We start from the raw sequence: 19,037 nt of genomic DNA on the forward strand, positions 1-19,037 counted from the left end.
ACATAACATTTGGGAAAATTTATAGATACTATCTCATGCCACACAATTTGGCTTGGCACAGTCTCACCCACCATTCAGGTTTCGAGGCCTACTCCAGTTCACTTCAAAGTTCACATGTACTATCAATCCCCACATAGGCCAGAGCTATTTATCCCTTGATCTCTGAAGAAGCAGGGTTCTTACATCTGAACTCTGGACCCATTCTTCATGGTTTAAGTAGAAACTACCCTCCTAATGTCCATACAAAAGCAAGTTAAGATTTTATCTGTGTTTTGTTCGGAGAACATTTCTAAATGTTGGTCTCTTCGTGGTTAACAATTCTAAACTTCTCCTGCTCTGAAATGTTTCCCCCCCATCTGTACTCTAAAGAACCTCTTCTTAAAATTCATCAACCATATGGCATCCAGAGAGCCATATCTCTTTCAGGTACTCATCCCATTCACACGAAATATATTTGATCAGATACTTCTCAGGAACCTACTATGACCACCTGACTCTGTCAAAGTGCTGAAGATACAGCCAGAACTGCCCTTGGATCCAGGAAGAGGGGCCCTTCCCTGGGCCTCACATTTAAGAAAACTCCACATGCACCTAACACAAACATATAAAATAATAAATTTATTAAAGAATACAGAGATTCCCCTGCCACTTGGGATCCAGCACAACCCATACTCCTACCTCAGCTTTCATGACTGACATGGCTCTAATGCAAGAAAAACATGTCTCCATATCTCTGGCCCAGATCTTTAAAAGGTGACATCTAAGTGACAAGATTGTTTGTAGATGGTGCCTCTGCCAGGACAGCAGACAGACACTGCTTCCAAGTATTGGAAGGATCTGAGCAGCAGAAGCATATAGGTACAAGAAAAGATTAACTTACCAAATCCTCTCTCAGATAGCATGACTGCAATGTGTTTTTATATTATGATGTATCATGGTGCCAAGCATCTACTTTCTTCCTTCCCACCATGCTCCAATGCACACTTCTGAAGGTCCTCACAAATTAGCACAGTATTCCCAAAGCTGTACATGGCAGCTGGGACATTTTGCAATATTTAACAATTTCTTTACTCTTAAATTTGTATAAATTTGGACAACATGTGTGAAACTTGATACTAATTCTTTATAATACTCCATGCATCTAGATATTGCTTTAAGAAGTGGTAAAACTGCACCGTAAGTTATAGCACTTCATATGATGAAATTTAAATGACACGTATTCACTGTGATCATTTTAATTTAACATATGCTCCTGATTACATGATATGTTAGAACATGATATGTAAAACTCACAATTCATTTCTAAATCTAGGTATTACTCTAAGAACTGTACTGACAGTACCAGTTGCTGTGGCCTTAACAGCAATATATCTGCAAATTAAAATCAATTTTCTAAAAAACCTATCTAATAACTACAATAATTCAAGAAACACTGGCGGCAGGTGGGGTTCCCAGGCCCGGCGGGGCAGCTCCCCCCGGAGGGCCGCGCGGTGCCGGTGCTGCTGCTCCTCCCTCCGGGGCATCCAGGCCCGCCCTGCTCGCTGCAGCGACACCCGCAGCAGCCGCCGTCATGACGGAGCAGGTGGCCCTCCGTGGCAGCCTCAAGGGCCACGATGGCTGGGTGACCCGGACTGCTACCGCTCCCCGGCTCCCGGGCTTGATACTGTGCGTCTCTGGAGACAAGACTGTCATCACGTGGGGAGCTGAGCAGGGATGAGACCAACCACGGCATCCCACAACGTGCTCTTCGGGGTCACTCCCACTTTGTTAGTGACTGGCCATCTCCTCCGATGGCTAGTTTGCCCCTCTCCGGCTCCTGGGCTAGAGCCCTTCACCTCTGGGATCTCACAACAGGCCCCACCACACGCCCATTTGTAGGCCATACCAAGGATGTGCTGAGTGTGGCCTTCCCCTCTGACGACCAGCAGATTGTCTCTGGCTCCCGAGATACAACCATTAAGTTATGGAATACTCTGGGTGTATGCCAATGCACTGTCCAGGATGAGAGCCACTCAGAGTGGGTGTCTCGTGTCTGTTTCTCACCCAACAGCAGAAATCCCATCATCGTGTCCTGTGGCTGGGACAAGCTGGTCAAGGTATGGAACCTGGCAAACTGCAGGCTGAAGACCAATCACATCAGCCACACAAGGTACCTGAACACTGTGACTCTCTCTCCAGTGGATCCCTCTGTGCTCCTGGAGGCAAGGCTGGCCAGGCCATGCTGTGGGACCTCAACGAAGGCAAGCACCTTTATACACTTGACGGCGGGGACATCATCAATGCCCTGTGCTTCAGCCCCAATCGCTACTGGCTCCGTGCTGCCACTGGCCCCAGCATCAAGATCTGAGACTTGGGAGGGCATGATCGTTGTAGATGAATTGAAGCAAGAAGTTATCAGTACCAGCAGCAAGGCAGAGCCACCCCAGTACACCTCTCTGGCCTGGTCTGCTGATGGCCAGACTCTCTTTGTCAGCTACACAGACAATCTGTGGGAGTGTGGCAGGTGACCATCGGGACCCACTAGAAATATATGACAAAGCTTTAGAAATAAAAAACTGGTTTTCTGGGGGGGGGGGGGAGAAAGATTGGCTAATTTGATATTCATTGCTATCAGAAAAAATATAAATTATGTGAAAATACAGACTGTAACAACACGGAGGTTTTGCTGAAATTAATGCAAAAAATAAAATTTCAGCTATGCCTTTAGAAAGACAATCTGACTGTCTTCCTTTCAAACAGAAAACATCCAGCCTACCATCAGTTCTCTGCTGCTTTCAACTTAAGTGATCTTGCCAGAACTTCAGAAGGATGAATTGGAAGGGACATGATTATATGGACATTAGAGAGCTATTTCTGGTACAGAGGATTTGTATGACTATAGAATGGAGATTTGAGGAGAAATACATTAGGCTCCAGCGCTCTCCATGTTTCTGGGTCATTGATGAAATCAGCATTTCAGGTAAGTGAGTAGAGGTCAGGAGAACTCAAGCAGAGTGAATCATGCATTTTTGCTCCTCCCAGCCCAGGAGCACTTAGGTTCCCCTTTAGCCGCCTCTCCTTCCAGCCATCGCTGCTTCCTTTCCTTCCCACAGTCCTTTCCCAAGGATCCTTACCAACCAGGACAGGAGCCATCGTTAGCTCAAACAGCTCTATATCAAGAGCTGGAATAAAGCTAGAGAATGGCTCCATAAGGGGAACATCATCAGGACCAGGAAGAGGAACAGTCTTGCTTATTTTCAAAAGATCTGAATCCCCAGCAAGGAGCTGCAGAGGGCTATAAGCAAGCAGAAGGTGAATGTGATTTTCACATGAGAGTGAACAAGGAAGGATGGAGTGAGAGCAGGCATGGGAGCCACAGGACAGGAGGGGAGCTGAGTTCGCTGGGGCATGGTGACTGGAAGCCAGGGGTGACTTAGGAATGGAACTGGGAACTGGAGAAAGTTAGGAAGAATTATGCCAACCATGGGGGCCAGTGCATCTCTATGGGCTCACCTGGAATGTCTGGGACCAACAAAGCAGAGAGGTCAGTCAAGGACAGCAAACCCCTCTCCCCTGCTCCCAGCAGAGAGCGTCTCTCCCTCTACCTAACTCTTGGGCTTCTTATGCAGGGACATCTATAGGAGACACACACATGGTCGCCACCCATTTCACACACCAGCCCCATGGCAGGTACATACACACGCACTCACATTTTACACAGAAGTGAGATTTTCTCCCTCTTCTGAAGATTACCCTGCTAACATAAGTGTTACCTGTGCAGGTGAATGAGCTGAGAACAGCAGCTATTCCCAGTCAAGGTTAATGTTGGTTGGAGTTCTTTGCCTTTTCCTCATGTTTTGCCACAGCTTAAAATCAGGGCTTTTACTGATACTCTATCTGTCCTCATACTAAGCTCATATTTTCTTTTCGACACCAAGCCTTCCCTTCGTGAGAAGGAATAACAGGATATGTAGGAGAAGTCAATGATGATTCATCTTGGGGGAAAATATTATTGTAGCAAAAGTAGAGTTTCCCTGGACGCTATGCATTACCAATCAGCCTTCTGAAAGACACGAAGAGAAAATTTCAGTTATACAGAGGTTGGATCATTTTTCCTGATGGGTTCTTGGGGAAAAGAAGTGGGTTGACCCCATATAGATCGTTCAATAATTCTCTGAGCCAACATTAGTGTTCCAAACATTCCTCTGTCAGTATCACCTACCTGGAGGAAGAATCCAAAACTCTAGGCAAGTGTGCGGTCACTGCTGTACCAAAGAGAAGGGTCTTGTGGGTCTCAAAAGGACCTCAGAAATTCTAATTTAAAGAGTCAATATATTAAATGACATTTTCATTTTTCCTTATTAGAGAAGTAACACATATTTGATATGAAAATGTTAGAAAATCAGAAAACACACACACACACAAAGATAGTTGTAATCTCAATGACCAAAGATAAAGTCTCCTCATATTTACAAATTTCCTACTAGTACTTTTTCTGGTTATACTGCTTGACAATATAAAGGGAATGTTTTCCCACTCATAAGCTTTCTCCCAGAATGTAATATAGTGGCAGCATAGTTCTCCATCCTAGAGATGCACCATCACCTACTTAGCCTTTCTCTTATTGCTAAGTATTTCAGGTATTCCCCTGTAACAGAGAAGAGCTGATTACTGCGGTTGAAATTTTGTCCTCAGCGGTGGTGGCCTTTTCTGATGAGCTGTTTCAAGTGCATGTGATTACCAGGACGGGGACTTGTTCTCATTAAAATTCTTATTTATTGTTTCTGATGCCCTCTGCCCTCCAAGGATGGTCAGGGCCCAAGGTGGTCAAGCCCTCAGGCTGGTTGCCTCCAGCCAAGAGCAGCCTGTGTTTAACTCCAGTGGGCCAATGAAAAAAAATTCTTTTTTTTTTTTTTAAATATATCTTTATTGATTTCAGAGAGAGGAAAAGAGAGGGAGAGAGAGAGATAGAAACATCAATGATGAGAGAGTTATTGATCGGCTGCAGCCCACAACCTGGGCATGTGCCCTGACCGGGAATCAAACCCTGATCGCCTGGATCCTAGGTCAATGCTCAACCCGGCCGGCCGGCAAAAAAATTCTTGTTCTTTGTTTCAATTCGGAATGTTAACAACATATATCACTGTTGATGAAACAAAGATGCATGCTCCTCTAACCAAAGACCCTTCTTTATCAACCCACTGAAGGATATCTGGGCCAGCCTAAATGGCTATTGGTATTTTACAGATGAAAAACTGAAAGTGCAGGATGGAGCAAGAACCACCCCAGACTTATGATGTGCTTGCTTGATTTCCCCTACTTAAAATTTTATTATTCTAAAACTTTTCTCAAAGCAAGCATAAAACAAAATGGACATACTGTTCAAGTCGTCTTTACCTATTTTATAAAAATAGTCATTATTTTCACTTCCTGCCAGATTTCAGAGACGACAGCCTAGCTGACTCAGTAAGCGGGGTCCCCCAGTACAGAGATGTTGCTGGCCCCATCAGAAGGGAACACTCATCACCTCCTTTTTCTCCTATCTGTGAAGCTCTGCTCTAAGCCAGCGCTTGCTTCCAGGTCATTAAGAGAGGCCTCTTTTATTAGAGTCAAAGCTTAATAATGTAAATAAAAACCAGACACTTATGTCCCCGAATGATATAGTTTTATTTTACAACATAATTATCATACTTGGATTCTTGCAATTACAGCAAACCCTAGATTTTGTGGACCTAGATTTAACAGACTTCAGGTTTAATGGACGAAATTTCCGGTCCATATGTCATACATGAAAATTAACACCCTGTTAATTTTAAAATGCTTTCAGTCAAGATTTTCTTATAATTAAATTAACAGGCGGCTTTTTTTTGTTGTTATTAATTCACTGTTATTTTTAACAAATTTTAGCAAATAGGCCATATGTTGGGAAAAACACTGTAGTAATTTGGGCTACATAAATAAATATTACATATCTACAACTATAGTCTACATATTTAAATCCAAGAGTCACTACTGATAAACAATGTTTGGGGAGCAATTAGCATATGCTCACACCGAATCACACTCGGTAGTTGATTCTGTTGTCCCATGGCGTGACTTTCTGCAGCAATTTTAACGAGTGCCGTCCTATGCTACCACATCAGCTAAGCCACACCCCAGCCATGTGCATTTGTTTACTTTCTATGACTGGTGAATGCACACATTACTAGACCTATTCAGTATAAATTTAAAACTATGTATGTACGGTAAAACACAGCATTGTAACCCTAACCTTAAAATATAGACAAATGGAAGACAGTCAACTTAACCCTTAATCAAAAATTAGAAGTCATAAAAAAGTTGGAGTAGGGAGTGTCTGTCTTGTATGTGTGGGCAATATGGCATGAAAAAGCAAACTGTATTGGACATTAAAAAAAGAACAAAGGCCCTTGTTGTTTTCTCCCAGTGGTTAGAGTGTCAGCCCTCAGATCAAAGTTTTCGATTTCCAGTCAAGGGCAGGGACCTCAGTGGAGGTTTGATCCCTGGCCCCCGGCCATGTGGGAGGCAACCCCTGCCATGTGGGAGGCAACCAATCCATGTGTCTCTCTCACATCGATGTTTCTCTCTCTCTCTCTCCCCCTCCTCCCCATCTTCCAATCTCTCTAAAAATCAATGAAAAAAATATCCTCCAGTGAGGATTAAAAAAAAACAAAGACAAAATTAAAAATTTTGCATTAATATATGATGCAGGTGCAAACACCAATCCCAGAAAACATATGAAATTGGCACATGAAACTTCAGTTGAAGAAGCATTGTTGAAGTGGCACAGCAACAGTCTTGTGGGGTTCCATTTCAGGCGGTGGAATTGAAATCTGCAGCAATTAAATTAGCAAATCATATGACTTCACCATTCAAAGCAAGTGATGGATGGCTTTGGAGCTTTTGGAACTTTCACAAAAGGCACAGAATTATGAACAAACAAATTTACAGCAGAGCTTCAAGTGCTCCAACAGAAGATATGGAAACATTTAGACAAAAATTAATAGAACATGTAAATAAGGAAATGCTATTACAGTCTCAGATTTACAGTGCTGATGAAACTGGTTTGTTCTGGCGTTCTGTGCCTGAAAAGTCACAAGCCTCCAAATATGAAAAATTGACATCTGGAAGAAAAATCAGCAAGGACAGGATCTCAGGGCTGCTTTGTATCAACACCAATGGATCAAATGAATTGACACCTGTAATTGTTGACAAATCTCAGAAACCTAGAGTTTTTTAAAATATAATGAATCATCTGCCCATTTTGTATTATAACTCGAAAAAGGTGTGGTTCAACTCAGACATTTTCCAAGATTGGTTTTTTGCAGTTGGGAAATGTCAAAGCAAAGAGCTTGGAATACCACTGGAAGATGGGAAATATTCATTGCTTTTAGACAACACTCCTGCTCATCCACCAGAAAATATTTTATGATAAGAAGATGGCAAATTTAAATGTATATTTTTGCCAAAAAATACATCACTTACCCAGCCCATGGGCCAGGGGAGAATTCTGGCAACCAAACGAATGTACCGCAAAAGGTTTTGAGAGAAAGTAGTGGTTGTATTGCAGGCTGAAAAAAATGAAGCAGATACACCAGGACAGTGTGCCACACAGCCCATGAAGAGTTTCAGGTTAAAAATCAGCAATTTTTAATTTTGCTGCAGCAGGGAAAGAAGTGAAAATGCAAACATTGGGAAATGACTGGAAGAATTTGCTTGATGACAAAGATGCGGACTTGGACTTAGAGCAGCTAGAGGCTACCGATTACCGTAGGACAATAGAGAATGTGGGTGGAGAAGTAGCAGCTGAGGAAGATGCTTTACAGCAGTTAGAAGATGAAGATGACCCTGGGTAGCACATGACTGAAAGTGAAAGAGCAGCTGAGTTTATGACCTTAAAAAAAGAGGAGGAGAGTGAAGATAATGAGGAAGAAGAAACATGTCCCAAAATAAAGTTATCAGTGATTAGATCACATCTGGATCACTTAATAACATTTACTGACAATTCATCAGATAATGAAATTCAGCTTTAATACACCCATTTTCGTAACTTTAGGGAGTTAATTATTTTTATTTATTTATTTTTAAAATTTTAAAAAATATATATCGTTATTGATTGCAGAGAGAGGAAAGGAGAGGAAGAGAGAGGTAGAGAAACATCAATGATGAGAAACTCATTGCCCGGCCGGGCATGGCTCAGCGGATGAGCATCAACCTAGGACCCAGGCGATCGGGGTTCCATTCCCAGGCAGGGCACATGCCCGGGCTGCGGGCTGGATCCCCAGTCGGGGGCGTGCAGGAGGCAGCCGATCAATGACTCTCTCATCATTGATGTTTCTCTCTCTCTCTCTCCCTCTCCTTTCCTCACTCCGAAATCAATAAAGATATATTTAAAAACAACAACAAAAATAAATAAATAAATAAATGAGGTAATATTATGTAAAAGTGCTTGCCACAGTATCTGGCACATAATGATCTGTGTGTTAGCTATCTACCTAAGGGGGCTGGTTTAAAATGAAGACAAACTAACATGTAAAAACCATTAAATTTTTAACAATTCATTGCTGTTCTCTTTAGTTGCCTAAATCTGGCTTCTATCTCATCTTTCCGTTGCTGCATTCTCCCGCGGATGGGGGGGGGGTTGGGGGGTAAAGACTTAAGAGTTCGCCAGAGAAAAGATCAAGGGAACGCAGGCAGTTAACACGCGTAGAAAACAGTCTGCCCGTCTACCATGCGCTCCCACAGGCCCCAGGAGAGGGCCCGCCGCCCTGGGTTTCTGGACCCAGACACCAGTCCCAACCCACACGGCCACGCTTCAGGCGGGTTACCTACAAAGCAAGGTCCCGGTCCCGCCCACGTGCGCTAACCCTCCAAGGGGATTTACATACCGGTTTTTTTATTGGCTATTAGCGAGCACTCACTCTTCTCATTGGTTGATACTGCCCGTGCTTACGTTCCGCCTAGGAAGTTCTCCGCGGCGAGACCGGGGGTCACAGCACCTAGATTTCCGTTTCCGGTTCTTCCCCCCAGCCATGGCGACTTCGAGGGGCCCGAGGTATCTGTTGACGTTAGGCAGATGGCGCCGCGGCGTAGGAGCAGCACCCCAGTCCCGGGTGAGTGCCTGCTGTCCCTGCTGTCGGGGAGACTGGGTCTCGGAACAGCTGTGCCCCGAGCAGGAGCGCCCTCGGCGGCCCCTCCCTGAGCCAGCGCCCGCAGCTTTCCTCTGCCCCGCCAGCAGCTTTTCTTTCCCGGCCTGCAGGCTCTCGCCGCCCTTGTGCCCGGCGTGTCCCAGGTGGATAACAAATCCGATTTTCTGGGGAAGAGGCCCCATCGCCGGCACCCCGGCATCCTGCAGCTGCCGTGTGTGCGGCTGCCTCAAGCACTGACTAACACCGCGCAGTTAATGCTGCTCGGTGAGTAACGGGAAAGGGAAGCTGCAGCAGCGGAGACTGTACTGCGCACAACTGATGCCGCTTTTCATCTTGGGCCTGTAGAGTGTTCCGTGCCCAATGTGGAGAAGCAGGTGCAAGCGTTGACCAATTATCTCTGGAGCCGACATTTACCCGTAGAGCCAGAGGAGTTGCAAAGACGGGCTGTACATCTTGAGGAAAAATTCCTTGAAAACCCAGGTAGGGTTTAAGAATAAACAGTAGGTCACATCGAAATATCAGTGAGAAATGAAGGACAAGAAATAATTTTAGTCTCTCAAATAGGTATTGCAGTTTCTTATTTGACTTTCTGGACAGAGCAGTTATCACAATGATGCCTTACTAAGAGAAGATAGATTATTTCAGAGATTGCTTTTGGGGCTTTGGTGAAAGCCTTCGAGTGCTTTGATTTTTTTCCTCCAAATCCACTGGACTAGGACCATCTAAGTTTTTATTCAATTGAAATAAAGTCCTGTATGGCTCCCTGTTCAATGCTGAAACCTTCAGGGATAGAAGAATAAGTGTAAATCGTCAAGTTATTTTCATGATTGTGAACTCCTTCATGTTACAGACCTGCCTTTTATTCGTTTGTATTTCCTGTACTTCCCACAGTACCTGGCTCATGATGAGCATTCAGTAGATAACCTAGTACTGAACTGAACACAGTCATGAGATTTATGGTTTCCAAGCCCCATTCCTCCCTGTAGGAACTTTGGAGACATCACAATCTTAAGTTTGGGGAAGTGAGGAAATCCACAAAATACTGCATTATCCTATCAATTTTTTTTAATCCTCACCCAAGGATATGTATTGATTTAAAAGAGAGGGAAACATCAATTGGTTGTTTCCCATATGCTCCCAGACCAGGGATCAAACCCACAACCTAGGTATGTGCCCTGACCAGGAATCAAACCTACAACCTTTTTGGTGTACTAAACGATGCTCCAACCAACTAAGCCACCTGGCGGGGACTCCTTTAAGTCTTTACCACACTTCCCTTCAATATAGAACAAAACCTGTGGGATGGGACGGGTTGAGTTAAATAAACTGCAGTTGAAGACAAAATACTTTCTGGTACACTCTGGTGCTAGTGGTGGTGATCGTTGTTATTCTTACCTGAAATTTTTCTCCAGGTTTGGCTTCTCTTACACTTTAAGGCTTTTCCCAGGTGGGAGTTGGGGAGGAATGGGCAGGCAGTATATTCAGATACTGGATATGAGCCCTGTTCTTCCTAGGTCCTCACTCCCGGTCCTTGTTCTCACCCCAGACTCATATCAGGCAGAGGAGAAACTTCGTGGAGCCGTGCTGCATGCCCTGCGTAAAACTACCTACCATTGGCAAAAACTGAGGTAAGGGGGTCTAAAGGGGCTGCAGAAGAAAGAAAAGTTTAACTTTTGAAGACGAGTTGGATAAGGATAGTTAAACAGTTTTGTGTTTCAAAAAGCAGCCTGGTTTGTAAGGCTCCCCAGGACTCTTCTGTGTTGCAAAGTGAAATTGCTAACCTGGAAGAGCCCTTTTCAAAGATTTCATTTTCTAAAACTCTAGAGGTAGCTGTGGGATAGAGGTTATTTCCCAGTGGAAATGACTTTCTAATTTTTCTGGCAGCTACAATGAGGGACTGAGCCTGGTGTATATGGCAGCAAGACTGGATGGTGGCTTTGCAGCAGTCTCCAGGGCATTTCATGAGGTGAAAATCCCACAACTTCCAACCTGAACCCTTTTACCATCAGTTCCCTTATTCATAAAGTAGTCTTCTGGGATAGGATTCTTGGGACATTTCATGCAGATTTTTTTAAGAGGCTTTCTTTATCCTCTGAAAGAATATTGTGACCCAGGAAAAGTTTAGATTCACTGTTTTAGGAGCTTCCTGTTCTATAAAGCATTTATATTGAACCTCAAAATACAGTCTCATCTCATACCCTGTCTTGGTCTCCTAATGCATATTTACCAAGGCCCTTAAGAAGTCTCTACTTACCCTACTGTGGAGTCTTTCATATTTCTTCAGATCCAGACTCAACTTCCAGAGTTCCAGCCACAAACCCTGATGGACTTTGGATCAGGTACTGGTTCTGTCACCTGGTGAGTGTTCTGTGTCCATTCTAGTTCTACAGAGCCATGCTCATACCACTCCAATATCAAGAGACTAGGGAACCAGAGGAAGAATAGGAAAGTTGAGAATTAGAATGTTTCCTCCCTCAGAATAGGCAAGGCATGTGAAGGCATATGGATTAGGGCCAGAACTTAAATATCAAGTGAAAAAAGACACATGTTTAGACAGATAAAAAAGGAAAGGAATTTAGTGTAGGGCATAAGTTTTACATATCATCAAAATTTTTTTGCCTACAAGTAGTTTGTTTAAATCTGTGGTTTTTGTGCGTGTGTGTGTGTGTGTGTTTAAGGAGTTTCAACTAAGAAAACAACGTTAGTTTTTCCAACATTTTAACATAATATTCTGTTTCCCCAGGGGTGGGGTTCAGGATAGAGGGGTCTCTCATAGGAATGATTCTTTGTCATGAGAATTGGTGATTTGTATTTTGTCATCTTAGGGCTGCTCATAGTATTTGGGGCCAGAGCCTACGTGAATATATGTGTGTGGACAGTTCAGCTGCCATGTTGGATTTAGCAGAAAAGCTACTGAAAGGTGAGGACAAGATATAAGGAAGAGCTTTTCCAAAGTTGAAGGAGTTAAGAAAGCAAAGGAATATTAGAAAGAGTGTTTTATTCTGGAGTAAGGGAGAGAGCTAAAAGTTAAAGATGAGTCTGGTCTCCTTCCAATGTTATGATCAAGCAGAAGGTGATGAAGGCCTTTGCTGGACTGTGGGTGGGTTGGGTAAGATTAACAGGACAGGTTACCCAATATTCTCCCTGTCCATTTTCATATGCTTACGCTATGCATCTCACTGTCACCTAGCATTTTTCTTTATTCTCAGGGCCATGTTTCTTCTCAGGATATCACTTCAACATATACCTATACACCAGCAATTTTCACCCTTTTTCAGCTCATGGCACACATAAACTAATTACTAAAATTCAGCAGCACACCAAAAAATATATTTTTTGCCGATCTGACAAAAAAAAATAGGTATAATTTGATTCATTCACACCAGACGGCTACTGTTGTATTTGCTGTTGTCATTTTTTTATTTAACAATCTAAGTGAAAAGAGGTCAGTGCCCCTGACTAAATAGTCAGGTGTTGCATGTTTTAAACATTCTTGCAGCACACTGGTTGAAAACGCTGCTATACATTCTACTTTTCTTTACAGGTGGTTCAGAAAATGGGGAGCCATATGTTCCAGGTGTCTTTTTCAGACAGTTTCTACCTGTATCACCCAAGGCAAGTGGCAATGTGTAGAGTATGCTAAGTGTGGAATTGGCAGATAGGAAACTGGTCTCCGCTATGAACCCAGCATTGAGTGTAGAAGATAAAAGACAGCAGAAGAAATTTAGGGAAATAGAACTTTATTGTGCTCTAGGGAGGGGGAGACGGTGGGTCTGTCACATTTTTGGTCTTGGTCCTCAGGTCCAGTTCAATGTGGTGGTATCAGCCTTTTCCCTTAGTGAACTGCCCAGCAAGGCTGACCGTGCTGAGGTAGTCCAGACCTTGTGGCGCAAGACAAGTGATTTTCTGGTGAGTTGAAATCCCTTTTTCCCTTCAAGTTTTAAAGCAACTTCATGGTTTTCATACTTTTCCTTCTCTACTTTGGAGCTTGTCTTCATTCTCAAACCATTTTTTCTCCCGAATGGATTCCTTTGTCCCTCTTTTAGGGTCTCCATCCCCATCTTCTATATAATGCCGTTTCCTTTAGGACTGCTGTTCCACCTGTGAATGCTCTTACAGAGCTAGTGACGTGTTTTCATGTAATTTGGGGCTTCTGTTTACTTTCCCCTTTGTGAATAGATATTGGTGGAGAATGGAACAAAAGCTGGGCACCGCCTTCTCATGGAAGCCAGGGACTTGGTCCTTAAGGTAAGGTTCTTTCTCCTTCCTCCCTCCACCTCCCACTTATCTCTCACCAATTACTGGTACTTCCTTAAAAACTGAAAAGACTGTCATACAAAGGTAAGGGTGACTTTCAGGATAGTAGGCATATAAAGTCTTAATGACGTAGGGTGGTGGTTGGCAAACTAGGACCTGTGGATCAAATTCGGCCTGCCACCTGTGCTTGTATTAGCCAGGCTTATTTGAGTGTCTTGTGTATGGCTGCTTTCACACTACAAATGGCAGAGATGAATAGTAGGGACAGAAACAGATTTTGCCTACCCTCTGGACCTTTAAAAAAGTTTGCTTACCCCTGACCTAGGACATGGTAAGCCAAAAACCTTATCTCTTTAGGACTGTATGATCCAGTGTAAAATCATGAATTTAATTGTCCTGGATTGGGATTTTTTTGAGAGTGGAGGTTGCTGACAAGGAAAGTACCATCCTGTGTGCCAAGTTCCTCCCTTTCTCCTGCTGCAAAGAGAAAGTTCTTTGTTTGAGAGTATTAGAGAAGTAGCCAGCTTAACTCAAAGAACATAGTTAATAATTACCAGAATTGGATGTTAAAGGAGTCCTCAATTGATGGAGAATAGAGATTGACTTATAAGAGTAGACCCCCAGGCCCAGCTTCATTTTTTTATTTCCTTTGATTTCAGGGAAAGGAGAAGTCACCTCTGGACCCTCGACCTGGTTTTGTCTTTGCCCCAGTGAGTATTACTTCTACCTTTTCCAGCATGCAAAGATCTGAGCTCAGCTGTGTCCAGGACAAGTGGGAGGGCAAAGCTAAGCCACACTCCAATGCTTTGTGTCCCTATCCGATTTCTTCTTAATGGATCCCCTGCTCTCCGTACCCCCTGATCCTGTACTCCCTTATCACTAGCCCTTCTTGACTCTATCACTATTAGTTTCCCAGTTTTATGATCTGTGGTTCTTTTGTCTTACCTCATGTCTTTTATGTGTGTTTACAGTGTCCCCATGAACTTCCTTGTCCCCAGTTGACAGCCCCTAAGCCCCTGGCCTGTAGCTTTTCCCAGGCTTACCATCCCATCCGCTTCAGCTGGGTATGTACCCTGGGAATATTGCAGCAGGGAGGAAATAGGTTGGGAAAGCAGGATGAAAAAGAATCATGTGGGAGGAGTTGGAAAATGCAAAGATTATCCTGGAGATTGTAGAGCCTGGATGTGCATGACATAGAATATGAAAAGGGCTGCAGGAATGGGGGTCAAAAATTTTTTCCTGTATCTTTTTCCCCAAAACAGTCTCTCTATCCTTACCTTAGAACAAGAAGCCAAAGGAGGAAAAGTTTTCGATGGTAATCCTTGCCCGGGGGTCTCCAGAGGAAGCTAATCGCTGGCCCCGGATCACTCAGCCTGTCCTTAAACGGCCACGCCATGTGCACTGTCACCTGTGCTGTCCAGATGGGTATATGCAGCATGCTGTGATCACAGCCCGCCGGCACGGCAGGTACAGAGGAGAGGCTGTGACCAAAATTAGTGGGAGGTGGCAGCCAAAGCCCACACTGACTTCTCTTTTTCATAGGGACTTGTATCGCTGTGCCCGTGTCAGCTCCTGGGGAGATCTTTTACCTGTGACCACGCCGACTGAGCTTCCCCTATCCCCTGCTGAAGATGCCCCTGAGAGCTGATAAGGATGTGTAACAAGAGTTTTCTTGTATCATGCCTGCCAAGGCTAAAGCTACCTGGTATCCAGGATGGGAGTGCTGGTGTTCCTATATATCTGCATTTGTTTGAAATTTTAATAATAATTAAAAGTTTTCAAAGAATTTAAATGGATCTCGTGATTCTTAAAAAGTCTAGAGGTCAGTCGTCACTGCCTGTCCTGTAACGAAGTGAGTCCTCAGTTTCAATGCCTGTTTTCCCACACAAATCCCAAGCTCACCCTCTCCTGTAAGAATACTGCTTCTACCAGAGACCAGGACTTCCCAGGGAAGTAATCTGGGGTAGTGGGGAAAGCCGCCCCTAGCACTCAGAACTGGCTCAGCAGGTCTCAGGGTTGTTAGACGGGTCACCTGAATAGGTGACCAGCAGCTGCCTAGCCTCTGTTTCTTTCTCCCTCCTTTTCATCTCAGGGTTCATCAGCTCCCCCAGAGTTTGCCTCATGAGTTTCCCTTAAGAGTTGATCCCTTCAGGACTGAATCTTCTATCTACCCCTTTATGTCCAGGCAGGGTCCTTCATTTACTAGGTTCATTTCTGTTTTCCCCTAGGCCTTGCTGTTTCAGAGCTAGAGCAACTTTCTGTGTATTAAAACTCTCAGTCCCTCTCTCACAATGTATATCGGGAAGCAGGCACAGTCAGAAGTGGTAACAGTTTTAGCGTTGTAATACTGGAAATCGCAATGCCCCACTTGACATTTTTCTGGGTTTATAGGAAAGGGAGTCCCCTCATCTACTAGTTCCCAAAGTGGCAGCAGGACCATTCCTCCGCCCCACCTCTTTCTTAACCCCAGGTGGCCCCAAATCCCTTCTGAAAGGGTACGGTTCAGGTGTCAGCACAGCAGCCTATAAGACTTGTGTTAGGGTAGAGAGGATGTGAAAGGCTTAGATCAAATGTCCTGAGTAAACCAGAACCAGATTGTCCCCAACATAAAATAGCTGGGAAGTAGCTACCATAGATTGTGCCATTTTGGATTAGATGAGCCTCAGGCATGAACTAAGTCCATAGCCTTTGGATTAGTCATGGAACTGAAGGGGAGAAGACAGCACAGGGCTGTGCCTGGCAGGGAGTCTGGAGTTTCTGGTTTCGGTGTGAGCCAGGGGAGGGGCCTCCTTGTAGGGGAGGGCGGGACGCTGGGGCAGGGCCCCAGTCAGCCAAGCAAGGCCGTGAGCAGAGGCAGCACCAAGAGGATCCGACAGCTCCCTGAAACTCAGGAGTGGACTCCAGCTTTGACCACCTAAGGCACCACCCCTGCTCCAAAGCTTGTAACTCCATTTGTCATTCTGAGGCCTCTGCTTATCCTGTACCCCAAGGATGGAGCCAGTACTAGGAGTAAAAATTGGCTGCCTCTTTGCCCTGCTGGCTCTCACCCTGATCTGTGGCCTTATTCCCATCCGCTTCAAATGGTTCCAGATTGAGGCAGCCAGAGGTATAGCCCTTCTGCATCTTTGCCCCCATAACCTACGTCTGACTTCAACCCTATCACCCTACCCTCACACTTTCCTCTGATTCTCCTGCCATCCTCACGCTTGGATGTTGGGTGCTGCCTGTTGCTCTTTAGTCACCTTTGTCCATCTTCCCATTGCCAACTAGATTGCAACTCTTGCTTTTCATTAGGTCGTCACCGCCGGGTCCTCAGCCTCCTGGGCTGCATTTCTGCTGGTGTTTTCCTGGGAGCAGGGTTCATGCACATGACTGCTGAAGCCCTGGAGGGAATTGAATCAGAGATCCAGAAGTTCCTGATGCAGGTGAGCAGCTGAGTTGCAGGGTTGAGAGGCCAGATGATGAGCAGAACCAAGGGGAGAAAGGGGGAAAGTGTTGGAGCCAAGGACATGGGTGGGACGACAGGGAAGATGACAACAGGTCAGATTGGGCTTTAAGGTAAGCAGTGGAGCTGAAGGGACAGCACAGGAAGCTGAGCTGCTCCATCGCCCATCTAATTTCTGCTTTTTTCTCCCTAGAATGGGACAGAGAGTGAGGGAAATTCTTCTGGTGATGCTAATCCAGCTTTTGTAAGTATCTCCCACCCCCGCCTGGAGGGTGAGGAGAACCAGAGGCTCCTCATACCCAGACTCTTTTGAGGAGAGGACGTGAGGAGGAATACCAGGAATCTGCTCCTCAGCTCAGACACTGTGGGGAAGGGAAGAGCCAACCGATCCTTTTGGGTTTATGGGACCCCAGACACAACTCTCGCTTTACTCTTTCCTTCTTTCCCTGGACCCTTAGACGTGCTCCCCATCGTCTTCCCATATTTCAGCCCTGCTGACACTGCGCCCTTGGTCCCTCTGGTATTATTGTTGCATGTCCATATCTCCTCCGGGCTTCACTCGCCTACCCTTTTTAATGTTCTAGCCCCACACTTCCCATTCTCTCCAGTCTCCCATCCCACCTCCATCCGCTGCACTTCCTCCCCTTCCCATCCCACAGCCCCTCTCTCTGTTCCCAGACAGACTATCCCTACGGAGAGCTCGTCATCTCCCTGGGCTTCCTCTTGGTCTTCCTTGTGGAGTCGCTGGCACTGCAGTGCTGTCCTGGAGCCAATGGAGGAGCAAAAGTGCAGGAGGAGGAAGTGGGTGGCGCTCACGTCCTTGGACTCCACAGCCATGGACCTCTACCCTCAACCTCACAGCGGCCCTTTCGAGCCCTCATCCTCTTGCTCTCACTCTCCTTCCACTCGGTGTTTGAAGGTCTGGCTGTGGGGCTGCAGACAACAGTAGTAGCTACGGTGCAGCTCTGTCTTGCTGTCCTGGCTCACAAGGGGCTCGTAGTGTTTGGCGTCGGACTGCGGCTGGTGCAGACAGGCACTGCATCACGATGGGCTGTGTTCTGCATACTGTCATTTGCTCTCATGTCCCCCCTGGGCGTAGCCCTAGGGCTGGCTGTGGCTAGAGGACACTCTGCAGGGGGCCAAGGCTTAGCCCAGGCTGTGTTAGAGGGTGTGGCAGCTGGCACATTCCTGTATGTCACCTTCTTAGAAATTCTGCCCAGGGAGCTAGCTGCTCCTGAGGCCCCACTGGTCAAGTGGGGCTGTGTAGCCGCTGGTTTTGCCTTCATGGCCTTAATTGCCTTGTGGGCCTGAGAGATTCCTGACTTTTCTGATGGACCCATCTAGAATGATGTCCCTCCCCCCAGGAGACACCTCCCAAATGGCTTTGGCCCTCAGACATTTCTCCACTGAGACTAAGTGGCATTCACTAGGCATCATCCCCCAGCACTGGATCCCACCTTTTCCTACATGAGATCCCGTTGCTCACCCAGGACTGAGAAAGGGGTGTTTATTTTAGGCTGAGTGCCTATACAGTGGAGAATTGCTGGAAAGACCGTCACTCCAGATTTGACGCTTGTTCCATTTTTGCTGCTGTGTGTAATAAAATGCCCATTTCCCCTCCCTCTTCAAGCATGCTATACTTCATTTCTCCCGGTTACCTAAGAGCTGCCTAGTGGGGTGGGGAATGGGAAGGGTGAGTGTTGGATGCAGTCTTTTCTTCTGGAATCAGAGCCCCCAGCCATTTTGTCACTGGCAGCCATGCCCCCCAGACATGGGAGCATTGCTGAAATTCCAACCACCTGCTCCCACCTTACCCACAGGTGCTGGGATGCTGAACCAGAGTTCCCAGCATTTAGAGAAGAGGTTTAAAAACAGAAACTGTGGGGATCTAGATTTTTTTCTTACACTAACCATACCAACCCCACTCCCTGATAATAGGTTATCAGCCACCCACCTGTCCAACACTCTTGAGATCAGGCTCAATGGAGCCTACTTCCACCTGGTTTCTATTTTTCACACTGAGCCCTGTGTGGCCTCAGGGACACTATTGCTCTTTGAGCCTCCATCTCCTTCCAGCTGCCTTGTGCTGTGGGATTAAGAAGCAGTGTGTTTGAAAAGAGGAAGGCGCCAGATAGATTCCAAGGGCGATTATTTGGCTCTGCCGTGAAGCGGTGGCTTTCCTTCTGCTT

At 45.5% G+C, this 19,037-nt stretch overlaps 2 protein-coding genes and 1 pseudogene across 3 annotated transcripts; all 3 read left to right on the forward strand.

Annotated features, from left to right (window-relative positions):
• Positions 1 to 1,570: 1,570 nt before the first annotated feature.
• On the forward strand, positions 1,571 to 2,524 carry LOC107527005 (small ribosomal subunit protein RACK1 pseudogene; annotated as a pseudogene).
• Positions 2,525 to 9,018: 6,494 nt separating this feature from the next.
• Positions 9,019 to 15,195, forward strand: METTL17 (methyltransferase like 17). Its single transcript, XM_087822587.1, has 14 exons — positions 9,019 to 9,110; positions 9,257 to 9,410; positions 9,492 to 9,626; positions 10,693 to 10,774; positions 11,031 to 11,112; positions 11,431 to 11,504; positions 11,972 to 12,066; positions 12,691 to 12,761; positions 12,948 to 13,055; positions 13,326 to 13,394; positions 14,063 to 14,113; positions 14,375 to 14,467; positions 14,686 to 14,870; positions 14,946 to 15,195. Exons 1-14 carry the CDS (start codon positions 9,030 to 9,032, stop codon positions 15,049 to 15,051), a joined length of 1,386 nt encoding a protein of 461 aa, XP_087678713.1. The 5' UTR covers positions 9,019 to 9,029; the 3' UTR covers positions 15,052 to 15,195.
• Positions 15,196 to 16,394: 1,199 nt separating this feature from the next.
• Positions 16,395 to 18,525, forward strand: SLC39A2 (solute carrier family 39 member 2). 2 transcript variants are annotated; one of them, XM_016199662.2, is made up of 4 exons: positions 16,395 to 16,509; positions 16,698 to 16,828; positions 17,042 to 17,096; positions 17,531 to 18,525. In XM_016199662.2, exons 1-4 carry the CDS (start codon positions 16,395 to 16,397, stop codon positions 18,157 to 18,159), a joined length of 930 nt encoding a protein of 309 aa, XP_016055148.2. In that variant the 3' UTR covers positions 18,160 to 18,525. The 2 variants fall into 2 exon arrangements, with proteins under 2 accessions (XP_016055148.2, XP_016055147.2); XM_016199661.2 differs by having other exon boundaries at positions 17,042 to 17,092; positions 17,527 to 18,525.
• Positions 18,526 to 19,037: the final 512 nt, after the last annotated feature.

This window comes from Miniopterus natalensis, chromosome 1 (assembly GCF_054644295.1).
Source record: "Miniopterus natalensis isolate mMinNat1 chromosome 1, mMinNat1.hap1, whole genome shotgun sequence".
Taxonomy (NCBI): domain Eukaryota; kingdom Metazoa; phylum Chordata; class Mammalia; order Chiroptera; family Miniopteridae; genus Miniopterus; species Miniopterus natalensis.

What these genes read in the sequence shown, in the direction of transcription:
- METTL17 (XM_087822587.1), top strand. Translation starts at nt 9,030, where the DNA reads ATGGCGACTTCGAGGGGCCCGAGGTATCTGTTGACGTTAGGCAGATGG. An exon ending in GAGCAGCACCCCAGTCCCGG is followed by an intron (nt 9,111 to 9,256) that starts GTGAGTGCCTGC and finishes CCCGGCCTGCAG; the next exon opens with GCTCTCGCCGCCCTTGTGCC. An exon ending in CTGGTTTTGTCTTTGCCCCA is followed by an intron (nt 14,114 to 14,374) that starts GTGAGTATTACT and finishes GTGTGTTTACAG; the next exon opens with TGTCCCCATGAACTTCCTTG.
- SLC39A2 (XM_016199662.2), top strand. Translation starts at nt 16,395, where the DNA reads ATGGAGCCAGTACTAGGAGTAAAAATTGGCTGCCTCTTTGCCCTGCTG. An exon ending in CCAGATTGAGGCAGCCAGAG is followed by an intron (nt 16,510 to 16,697) that starts GTATAGCCCTTC and finishes GCTTTTCATTAG; the next exon opens with GTCGTCACCGCCGGGTCCTC. An exon ending in TCCAGAAGTTCCTGATGCAG is followed by an intron (nt 16,829 to 17,041) that starts GTGAGCAGCTGA and finishes TTTTCTCCCTAG; the next exon opens with AATGGGACAGAGAGTGAGGG.